The sequence below is a fragment of the Aptenodytes patagonicus genome, chromosome 1 (genome assembly GCF_965638725.1).
Source record: "Aptenodytes patagonicus chromosome 1, bAptPat1.pri.cur, whole genome shotgun sequence".
NCBI classification, from domain to species: Eukaryota; Metazoa; Chordata; class Aves; order Sphenisciformes; family Spheniscidae; genus Aptenodytes; species Aptenodytes patagonicus.
The window spans coordinates 169,101,954-169,114,184 of NC_134949.1; the positions used below are offsets into that span (position 1 = coordinate 169,101,954).

The following is a 12,231-nucleotide window of genomic DNA, read 5'->3' on the forward strand; positions in this document are numbered from 1 at the left end:
ACACTCTTTTGTCCAGGATTTAAACAGCTTCCACCTCCAGTTTTACGGTCAGATGCAGATTAGGGAAACTCTCTCCAGGACCATGGTCATTTAGGCAACGATTATTAAAGCAATGTATCCTTGAAGAATCTGAGAGTACAACTGCCATCACAAATAACATCCGTGTCCTTCTCTAGGCCTATCACACAAACTCACATGTTCCCCACAAATACACACATATGAGAGAGGTTTTTCTCCCCCACCCTGCAAACCTGTTAAGAAATGGACAACTGGATATGTAAAAAATTCTCTTCTTTGATTTTCGTGCTCGCCAGTCATTAAAGGGTTACTTTTCAGAGCAGCACAAAAAAAGAAGAGCTGGTTGACCAAACATTTTTTTTCTTACAAAGAAGTGTCAACCCTGAGCTTGTAATTAAGAAGTTAAAATCTGTGATTTATATATATTCATATATATAAAAATAGATGATCATACTAAGACTAAAAAAGTGAAAGAAATCTCCATGTCAGTACTATATATTTGTTCTGAAATTTTGCAGAAGAAATCCTTGTGATACTGAAATTAACTGATATGAAAGATGTAGTTAGATGTGAAACGCACTATTGATCCGGTCGCTGTTAGTCCATTAGAGAATTGCCATCTTGGTAAGACAATGAACATAGTAGCAGAAAGTCCTAATCGATGTCAGGACAATAACAAAAGGAAAAAGATTATATCACAAGAGATTATTTTCTGTCCGAACCCTTGAGGGGAGATTTGTCAGGAGCGTTGTTTAGCATTACCACCACGGTGGACGGTGAGCTAAGTGGAAATCTGTGCCAATTGTATAACATGGATAAATACTAAAAGAAACTAGGTGAAATCGTGCTACTACTCAATTTTTTACTGGGCATTAAGATTTAAATCCTAAACAACTGTAACATGATATTCTGAAGCTAGTGAAGTTACTATCATACTAAAAGATAAACTTATTTTTCAGCTTCTCTACCTTCATACCAGTATGATGTGGTTGGCAGATGGAGTGCAAGACATTCACCGCTGAGACATCCTTTTGTGTTGGAAAAAAAATCCAGACTTCCTCCCTATAGCAATGATCATGCTGATGACCTGAATCATCCTACAGAAGTTCCTAAGGGAAACCTGGCTGTCAGTGAAGAACGGTTGCATGTTTTTTGATCCTTTCTTGTCTTTTTTTGTTTCATTGATATTCTGTTGAAATGCAGCAGCCTTGAGTGAGGCCTGATTCAGAAAGAAAACTGTTTTCTTGGTTTCTTCCCCCCTCTTTTTTCTCATTAGGGAAAAACACACACTGTAAAATCCTTTTTTACTTTTGCAGCATAAAAGGAAATGAAGCTCAGAAAGTCTCCTGTAATAAAGATTTGAGAAAGAATTCTCTCAAGAGTGGATATCATCTTCAGAGATATCTGAAAAAAGCAGGAAGCAGTTCAGTCTGGCACCTGGTACTCTTTGGGAAAACAAAAAAGGGAAGCAGGTTGCAGTACTGCTCTCTTCTCGTAGAAAACTGCAAGTGTTTGTGGCATGGTCCATTGTCCAAGAGTATAAGAAAAGAAGAAAGTTGGCTGCTTCTGTAGCTAAAACACAGTTTCTCCGACCAGATCTAGGATTATCTCCACTGTCTCTGCAGTATGAGACTGATGAAGATGACGAGCAATGTCTGCAGTGACCGGCCAGGCTGCGTGGCTGAAGCCTCCACCTCCCTCCTGTCGGAGTCGACCGGTGGTGCTTCGGTGGTGACGAAGTCAAACTCGGTGGGACAGATGTCATCTGTACAGCCGCTTCCACTGCCTGAGCCGCTGGTTTCGTCACCTGGCACAAAGGAGTGAGGGAAACAACATGAGGGCCACGGGTTACAGCGTTCATCCCTTTTCTCTGTCCTGTTCCACCCGGCACCGTGGTGGGGATGAACACCTTGGGAACGCGAAAGTGTTGGTGGTGCTAACTTTCATTCAGTAAAGCATCCAAACAAAAGCCACCATGATTTAATTAGGTGCTTAAATGCCCTTCTGAAAAAGGAGGGGACTGCTGGCATTATGGAAAGCCCTGAGTGTCTTGATGCACTTGACACAAGCAAGAGAAGCAAAAGAAATCAATATATAACTGGAATTTCATGTGACAGAAAAAGACTTTTTTTTTAATGTTGTCAGCAGCACAGAGCACAAAGACCAAAGAAAGCTATTCTAAGGGAAGAGATTTATAAGTGTGTTTCAAAAATATACTTATTTAATGACAGTTAATAGTTTCTTACTTGTATCCTGGAAGTTGACATCATTTCCATTATACGCGTTCTTCAGTTTGTTAGTCATGACACGTAAGGCCATGATTTGTTGTCGAATGAAGGTGTCTGGCCTTGTGATGTCCACATCTACTTCTGGATTGTTGATCTGGTTGGTCAAGCCATCGTTCATAATCTCAGGCAAATATCTATGTAGCAGGATGAATGATTAGTTTAAAATGCAATGTTTCAGAAATAAAAGACTGTACAGTAAATGCTGTGCTACCCAATTTGACACTGATAATGATTACACAGTTCTTAAACAGCTCCAGTGAAACCGTTTTAAAAATATGGGTTTTAATTTTACAGACTCTAAAGGCTCTTTTTAGTAGCTCAGCTGCATGGAGAGCAGAAAGGATTTAAGCTCTCCAACCTCTCAGCTCTCCACATACTCCCCAGCAAATGCATTGGCTCTGTGAACTACGGAAGAGGTTCACCAGCCAGCACTAAGTCACTGAATGTTCAGATCCTCTACGGATACGAATGGTTGCACACTAAATTAAGCATCTAACAGTGCATTCTTCTGTTTTTATTTCTTTCTGCTTAAAAATTATGAACTCCTTTGTTTATATGTAGCATATTTGTTGTTCTGAGATAGTTTAGAAGGCTATCTTGAGGCATTATGAATCTCCTTGTTTAAAGGAAGCACTTAATTAATTTTCTTCTTCAGTTCTTCCTTGCATCCCTTTTTTGACCACCATGAACAACATCTCCAGCCTATCTGACATCCAGGCCCATAAACGGTGTTGTGAGTTTACCAGACTCCAGTGTTCTCTTTGATTTTGTCCTTATTCCTTACAAACAGGCTATGCTTGTATCTCCCACGTGCTTTGTGCATAACATTTAAGGTATGGCATTTCCTATCCATCCACACATCTGAGTTTTTTATTCAGGGTCTTAGCTTGTCATTTCTTGATTACTGCAGCATTCCCTTCTCTGACCTTGGCAAATGTAGTCTTAGGTTGCTCACAGGCAGCAAGTGTGCTTTTGCAGGTATCTCTCCCCTACAAAAATCAGCCCATGACTCCAATCATCCTACAGTAAAAGTCTTCATCATCTTTTGTTAAGTATGCACACTTTGTCCCCTGCTGGTCTTTGTCCTCAGGAAACTCTCCTTATAGACATCTGCAAAGCTACCTTTTTTCCTACTTTGAATCTCTGTTAAAAATTATCTGTGCATTTTACAGCTGCTAGGCTGAGAAAGGGCTGACATTATTTCTCTGTGCTGGCATGGTATCCCGAGAAAATCGTGTATCACTGCTTCTCTGTTCTCTCTTGTCTGCCTTTATTTACCTACTACCTTTGTCTCACATTTAGACTGCAAGGGATTTGGGGCAGATCTACCCTTTGTTCATGTCCTTTATCAGGATATGATCTATTTTGTAATTAGTTTGCATACCAGGCTATCCTACTGATGTTTGTGGGACTTCTCGTGTGGGTATGTGCTCAGGCAGTAATGATAGCACAGTCTAGCTTACTAATGGCAAACTTTCATGATGACTGGTACCAAATATAGTTTAAGAGTATTTTACTTCACTCTCACTTGTGCCAGCCCAATTCTCTATCAATATTCAGATTTGGTGCCGGTGCCAGTGTTATGTTCATATTGGTCTGGAAAATAAATATATCCCTGAAAAATAAATGTGAAAGTAAGGGAGAAGAAAGGACTTTCTCTGCTGAAATCGTGGTTAAGGGAAGACAAGTTTTGTATTGCTTCTGGAGGTTCACAAAATGATGACTGCTTTGCTGCACCAGGGAAGGGTTTAGTCTCATCGTAATAGGTACTCGCTTTGCAAGATAAGACTCATTTTTCATCAGCGGCCTTTGAAAGCTTACATGAGAATAATCCTGGGGGAGTGTGAACATATAAGAACAAAACATGACTGCAAAAAATACCCAGCCTCAAACTGTGTGTCCTGTTGTTTCACTAGTACCATAACGAGAAATAACAATGCTGTAGGGATCCCATCCAGACTCCTGTGGTACAGGCTTAACTACGGTGAGTATACAGAGCCACCTCCCCTAGTACGGAGGACTGCAGACCGCAGTGTTATGAATCACCAAAGATAGAAATTGGAAATAATTCTGCAGAGCTGCATGGAGGCAGCAGGACGGAGACCTTGGCACGCAGGGAAGCTCTGGGCTGCAAAGGAACAGCACCTCCATCTGTCACACGTCTCTACAAATGAAATGGCTGGTGTAGATAAATTACTCAGCCTAGAAGTAAATCAGCGATTTCAAGGTGCAGTTGATTAAAAAAAGTAAGAATGTAAGAATTGCCCTACCGGCTCAGAAAGGATGTCCATCTTGCCTGGTATCTTGTCCATGACAACGGCCATAGCTTTAGCAGCTAGAAGTGATTTGAAATCACTGAGTGTTCATGTGGATTGCTTTCCTTGTTTATGAAGGGTTAGCTGCTCTTTATTGCAAGCCATCCGTGAGAAGCTATGGCTAGCTCTGAATGGCAGTTCACAGGCTTTCTTTGACTGATTTATGTTTGATTTCATCTTGTCTTATCATCAATAATAAAAGAAGAATGTGCTGACTTCTTAGTAAGCTTTCATAGGGAAAGAATATGAGTTAGTTTGGAGATTCAAAGCAGTTAGAGAGTGCTCTGGTGTGTGCTTTTTATCGAGGTTCATATTCTGCACTGGAATCAGTGTGGATCTGGTGTCCTTCTGAAGACCATCTAACTTTAAATGGGCCAGCCCATGCAGTCGTAGGAAGTGATTCAGTCAATCTGTTACACCCCCCCTAGTATCTGCCTCAGGATCTGGTGGTCCCCAAAGCATTCCTGGCATGGAGGGGTTAACCTCTCAGGAGAACAGTCCAGTGCACCTCACCTAGATGTGTAAGGGAGCCATACTGGATGTGGGCCACAAGAAATCCATTACCTTATGATTGCCTAAAGGTTGGGTGGATACTTAAATTCCCGGGTGAATGAGCCTCTTGGCATTGAGGGCATAAGAGCAAAAGAATTAGAGAGGCTGAGGATTCATCTTTAGGTTTATACAGATACCAAAACTTGTATGTCTAAATGCAAGTGTCTGCATATGAGCAGAGTCCCACTCGCCAGATCTAGTCAACAAAAGATCTAGTCAAAACTAGTCAGGAGTTTATTCGTCAGTGGAGCGGGGACAGCTGTTGGAGTCCCATGTGCCTTTGGCCAGATGACTAGTTCATTAGATTTCATCTGGTGGGATGTAGTTGCACAAACATAGACATCTGGTGCCATTTGAATGCTCTTGGTTATTCCTCCTCTTCTCAGTACTAGCCCTGAAAGGTGTGGCTTTCCCATAGGTCCTGCATCATATCTACAGGCTTGAGGGGGAGATCTTGTACATCTGGGGCATCTAAAATTATATTAGGTGTCTTTCTTTAGGCAGCTGAATTGAGTCTTGAGTGCCACTTTAGCCACCGGGGGAAATGCTGCTTGGTGTCCTGCTGCCACTCCAGTAGGGTTTGAATATCCTGTAGGTCCAGTGTCTTAGTTGCTAGCTCCATGAAGGTGTCTTGACTATTCAGACCATCTCACATATCAGTAGATAAGAATGTTTAGGCAATTGAAAACAGCCTCATTGACTACACTGACAGGATATTGGGGCTCTCTTCGGGCACCTTAACATTGGTGATTTTTAAAATGCTCTAGCAGTTCTTGCCCAGGCTCTGGTCCAGATGGGAGGTAGTGTCCTGTGTCATACTCATCTCAGACGTGCTGGAGAGTCTCAAATGACACTACTCTTGCTTGGGCAACACAAATTATTGTCTCACCCATAGGCATGTATATTTACATGCATGAATTTACATGTCTGAATGGGAAGCTGGATTCTGCCCTCATTACTGAACTAGTTCACCTGCTTCCTCAGGGGAAAAAAAAATATTATTGAATGTAAATATCTTTGAATTGTTTTCCTTTCTTGAAAGGACTGATATGGGAGCACGCAGCCCAAGGTGTTTCGTGAGTGACAGCCTGTGAGAGGCAGCCCAGCACGTGTTCTGACAAAAACATTTTGATGTGTGTGGGGTAGGGTTAAGTCACACCGAATAGGAAGCCATGTCTTGGGACCACTTTTTGACAGAAGATTTGTTGCTGGCTGGGCTAAGTTGTTGAACACAGCTGCTTTTGCTGCAGTTCTGTATGTGGAGACACCCCTGTGAATTTTAAGCTTTGCTGCTGCTTCTGCTCTTGTTAATGATCTCTTTGTACGCCTGGCCATTACAAGAACTGTATGCCCATTATGAACAAAAAGAAGAGAAGTGCCAACCTGAATCACTGTCTGTTCTTTGCATCTTCCTAGCAAAAAAAAAAATCAGCTTTCTTAGCCCTCTGAGTATAGAGAAGCTGAACAAGACTGTTTGTTTTCTGCTGTTTGCTCCTTGCTCAGCTATGTCAGGATTTTAGTGTAATTTACATTGTTTTCTAAAATATTAATGCTTTCTGTTCCTCCTAGCATTTCCACAGTTCTTGCTTGTCTCAGCAGACACAACAAAGATGTCTTTTGGCACATCATAGCCAAGCACCACAAAGCCTATTTAAAACCACTTTTTCTTTTTTTTTTTAAATATCCAGTTAATGTTCTAGGGTGTCTGCTTCCTTTTCAAGTCTAAAAATGACTGATGAATCTTTCAGATCATTTATATAAAGGCTGTAGCTATGAAAAAACACCAAAAAAGGAGGAATCTTCTGGTTTTTAAAAGACATCTGCCTTAAAGGGCAGCATTCTCCATATTTTGCTGCAGCAGCAGCTGCTTACAGTATGACTGGAGCATCCCACCCAGGCAGTACTGGAGTTTTTCCAGGTGCACAGAATCGTAGGCAATAGAGTACAAAATACAGCACGGGCTTACTCAGGCTGGGCTGGGTGTAGGCAGTCACATCTGGTCCAGAAAGATAAGTACAGTGGAAAATTGGCTTGTTTGGCTAACCAGATCACCTCATCTGATTCTGTTTGCTCAGGAGGTAATCCCCATAGGATATTTTCAGGGTTGGGTTTTTTTTTTTTTCCTCCTCCATCTTAGAGAAAAGCTCAAGGAGTTAGAAGGAGAGGGAGAAAATCGCTCATCTGCCAGTTTGTTGGAAGGAAGAAGCTGAAAAAATAAACTAGAGCCATCAATTAAGAATAGGCAGTTTTCACACTTACTGAGAAGTGGTTTATTCACACTTTCACTAGTGGTGCTAAATGGTTATCTTTGCCTACCTCCAGGTAAAGGACATTCAACTCGTTCTCATTGCAAGCCTTGCTGGTCAGCAATGAGCAACTTTTCCAGGGCAGGCACTGATCTGGTGAGTCTTTCTTTCCACCTGAATTTCACCAGGAATTAAAGGCTCTCTGCTGGGGAAGTAGGCACTCACCTACCTATGGCAGGAGAAGAAGAAAATTTCAGGCCAGCTGAGACTCTACCCTGTGTTTGTTTTGGTGAAATACCTTGTAGTTTTGAGCTAGATGTTGAAAATTACAGTGTTCATTTTTCCTTTTATTCCTTACCTTTCTCTATTTTTTTTCTGTTTATGATTACTGTCTGTCTCATATATAATTCTATTTTTTCTTCATTGTACTCGGAGGAGTGATAGATTCCTCATGGAAAGGAGCGCAGGTCTCATCTCTTCCATAGATTACAGCCTTCCAGAGTTAAGACATACTAGTAGGTCTATAGTCCTGCTGAGCATGAGCACCAGGATGATAGTGCATAAGCACAATGTCTCACATGGCTTGGTTGAAACGACTTGGCTGAATTGGTTGGAGCAATTCAAGGTTATTCTGACCACCAGGCTGGTTGCAGATTTGGTTACTGTCCTCACTTCAGTAAAAGTCACTTATTCAGGGGCTAATACCTTGGATTTGGTTTAACTCCTAAAGCCTGAATTCCATCATTCCTGGGAAAATTCCTTTATTTCTGGAGAACAGTGAAGAGGTTATCAGCTGTTGTTAAGAATTTATCTGCATATAGGGAAGGAGCTAAACTTTTGAAGTTTGGCCTTAATGATGTTTTCTAGATCCTAAATATCTTTAAAAAAATCTGCCTCTGTGCATCTGGCAGAAGACATTAATTCTTTAAACATAAAATTATGTTCAAGTTTTTTTGTGAATACTGATATGATGGGGAAGTCCTGTTGGGCATCTCTCTAAAAGGCACTTTGTCTGAAGTAGCTATGACTATTATTTTTAATAGGGATTTTTTTTAAAAAAGAGATTCATCCACCTAATAAATGTTTTCCCATTTCCACAACACTTGGTTTCTACCTGATGTGACCTGATTAAAACCATTCTTTGTACAGGATCAGCAAAGAGCCAAGTGCACCCTTCCAGAACGCCAAATGGATGACTCTGTTACCCCATGATTATTTGTGAATTGGCGACCTTCATTTAGCGACCTGGTGTCACTGTAAATTAATCATGGTAGCAAAGTGATATCTGGGGAGTGTAATAACCACAAGTGACCTTGGTGTAATGCCTCTCTCAGGAGAAAGCCTAGCTTTCATTTTCTGTGATGTCAGATTTGTAACTCTTTCCCCCTGTAAAAGCAGCATCGAAAGGTGATGTGTAAAATGAAACATGAGGTGTAATGTCTATCTGGCAGTTCAAAGTTTCTGTGTTTGTACCACCACAGGATCTCATCAAAACCCAGCAACAATCTCCTTTCCCAACAGTAGCCAACACCATAATCTCTTCTTATTTGTAGTATTAATGTCTAGGAAAACAGGAGGTGGCTAGATTTCATTTTTTTCTATCATAAGCTGTTGTAATATTCCCTGACACAGATAGATATATGCATATTGGCCAGATTTTGCCACCCTTGTTCTTGTGAGCTAGTGTTTATATCAGATACTAATCAGTATGATCAAGGAAACATTTATGGTTTTTCTTTATGCTGCGGTAAATGTCCTTGTTCACCAGCCAAGAGGTGATTTTGCATCTAAAGCTAGTTATTTTCAATAATATTTTCAGTATTATTTCATATACAGGCCATGGCATTCCATGGTATCTCTCTGATTTATTACTATTCTCTCCACCTGAAGCATTTATTGAATTCTCTTGTTAATGTATATGACTATACATTTACTTTGTGAATGGATATGAAATAGAAACTGGACAGAGGAGCAGTGGTTGGGCCTGCTGAGACCGTATTTTCAGGCGATGCTTTGAAGCTGTGACTCCACATCCAGAGAAATGTCTGTGTTAAATTAATCAAGGAGATTATCAGCAGAGGATAGCTTTTCTCAATGGCTCCGGAACATTAATCTCAGAAGGCATCATGAAAACAACCAGGCTTCTCATAAGATAAATACTGCAAAAGGAGGGTGAAAACTACATGCATAAAACGCACCTCCATGACTCCCAACAAGTGTGGAAGTTGTGCCAGACCCTTCAGTGCAGGAGCAGAAGACAGCTGAAAAGTATGGGCCAGACGTGGTACAAACACTAGCATCGGTCACGGAAACCAGGAGGGATATTAGCAGGTTTGTTTGACCGCTTTTTTGTAGAAAGAGTAGCATATCTCTTATTAATGCATGCATCCTGATGTGACGCATGGCATCCAGCTGGGAGGCCTGGAAAATCCATTTAGCTGCTGCAGCACATCGGCCTGGGGTCATATCTTACAAAGCCCACCGACAAGAAAAGATATTATAAAGGAAGATAAAACCACGTTTTTATTTCTCTTTTCCCACTGTTCCTTTGTGATGAGTCCTGTAATAGCCAGATGCTCCTCCTAGCTGTCTTTCTCAGAGTCCCCAGGGGCTTTCTCTGGATCTGGGACTTAGGAACTGAGCCGTGACCTGTGCTTTTGGACAGATTTGTTCATCTGCATCTCAAAGTGGGTTCAATGGACTAGCAGCATCCCAAACAGCCCTCTGCTCTCATCTGTAAAATGAATTATTCTGAGCATCATATAGTAAGACTAGGAGAAAGGGCGTGCGTTCAGTGCAAAACCTCTCCCTGTAGAGTGTGTGCCTTATAAAAATGGTTAGATGATGGGGTGGGTGTAATCTATCTGTCCATCCATCCATGCAAAATGACATTTAACAGGTTTGTGAGTTTTTTCCCATGTTGTCATATTTTCACTGAGTTTTTGTATTTTATGTGCTTGTCTCACTTTTGTTTTTGGTTTCTTTGTGTATGATTGGGTTTTTTTTTTGTTATTGTCTCATTTATTTTATTCTGGCTTCATTTGTATCATGAGGTAAAAGGAAAATAAAGATTCCAGTCCCTGAGTGCCAGAAAGTATCACTGCTCTCCAGATTCAGCGCTCACCAGACACTCAAACCTCTCCACTCCTCCTGTCTCCCCAAAAGCACAGGCTACCGCTACAGACCTGAAACCTGACTGCCCCTGGTGTGGTCCTTGAGCCAATTCCTCTCGCTCTTTCTCAGCGGGGATAATCAGATCCTCTCCTCTGTCAGCTGATGAATCCACACTGGGACCTTTGGAGACACCTGCTCATCTGCCAGCTCCAGCCCTGCCACAGCCAGAGCCAAGCAAACTTCAAAATTAAAACTCAGAGAAAACTCATCACAAACAAGGGCAGATGACCACAGTATCTCTGATGAAGTAACATAAGGTCAAGCCTTTTACACAAGATAAGTAGGAGTGTTACATTTATTCTCTGCTGGCTATTTTTCAGTTTTTTCTTTTTTTTTTTTTTCCCCAGCAAACAGCCTAAGCTTTGCCAGCCAATAGCAAATGGAGCCGAAATTCCAATTTCTGTTTCATCCCAGTATGATATCCTGAGAGTGCAATTGCTTCACAAGCTGTCAGTCCCAACACAGGGATGCTAAATGGAGCTAAAGAGCTCTTTGAAATCTCGGTATAAATTATCCTTCTGGAGCCGAACCAATGAACATTTTCTGTGTTCACATGCTGACACGCTGTGCACATTTACCCTGACTCACACTCTGGCTTTAATGGCACCTTGATAATAAGCAATCTCGGCTACAAGCTGCGTGTGGACAATTACTTGTTCTCCCCATTTCCGTTTCACTCTTATAAACAGCGTCGTGAAATGCCCTCAGTTTCGTGATCGCTTCAGGCCAGATGGGGATTTGGACCGAGTGCGGTGGAGAGGGGTCCACCTCACCTCGCCTTGGTGTGGCCGTTCCAGCAGTCCTCCTCGATTGACGGACCGGCTGTCACTCGCTCATCCTTGCAGATTGTGTAGGGTAATGTTGACCAGAACTTTTTAGAGAGCTTTAGCTTTTCTTTAATGTCTGTTACCTGATTAAGAGACAATGAGAGGGAAAACAGGTTAAAAACATCAGCCACGCTAAGTATCGTGTTAAATAATATGTTGTTTAATTCTGTAATGGTGATGATGGTGAAGGTTACAAGGGCTGAAGGTGCTAAAACTTAAACTCCTGTATTTACGAGCAAGGCACTCAGCATTTGGGTTCAGAGAGTACAAATAATCAAAGTCACCTTTTTCCACAGGCAAGACATTAATAAAAAGTGTGTTACATCTTGCCCCTTCTAGTCTCCATTTGTCTAAGGTTTTCTAAATATACATCTTTCTAAGAATTAATATGCCTCACAGTCTGCTGAATGTAAATTCAGTTAAACAGTGTACATCAGATAAAATGTCTCACCCACCAACTTGGTCATGCCTTAGATAAATATTATATTTAGAGCTACATGCGCAGGTTTTAAAGAAATTATGCAGTGCCGAGCTGATGTTGAACTGATTTAAGATACACAGGCTGAATACGTTGCAGTACATTTGGGTCTCAGTAACAGCGAGAAGTTTGTGTATACACATGCATGCAGAGACTATATCCATCTTTGCTGTTAGGTGTAGATAAATACCTGTAGCTGGATACAGACTTCATGTTCAAGGAATGTTGGGACAGTATCGAAACAGTTTCTTTACCTTATAAACTCCTTGAACAATAATTTAATTTGGCATGATTCAGGCAGCAAGCAGGAACAAACTGAATTTCCAGCATCAA

At 41.3% G+C, this 12,231-nt stretch overlaps 1 protein-coding gene across 1 annotated transcript in view; it reads right to left on the minus strand.

Moving 5' to 3' along the window:
• Window positions 1–518: 518 nt before the first annotated feature.
• The window catches only part of GPC6 (glypican 6), a 796,854-nt gene continuing 785,141 nt past the window's right edge, over window positions 519–12,231 (minus strand). The window contains exons 8-10 of the mRNA XM_076362195.1: window positions 11,367–11,503; window positions 2,265–2,440; window positions 519–1,825 (exon numbers count right to left, since the gene is read on the minus strand). Coding sequence (XP_076218310.1) covers window positions 1,623–1,825; window positions 2,265–2,440; window positions 11,367–11,503 — 516 coding nt within the window. The 3' untranslated portion in view covers window positions 519–1,622. The remainder of the gene's footprint in view (window positions 1,826–2,264; window positions 2,441–11,366; window positions 11,504–12,231) is intronic.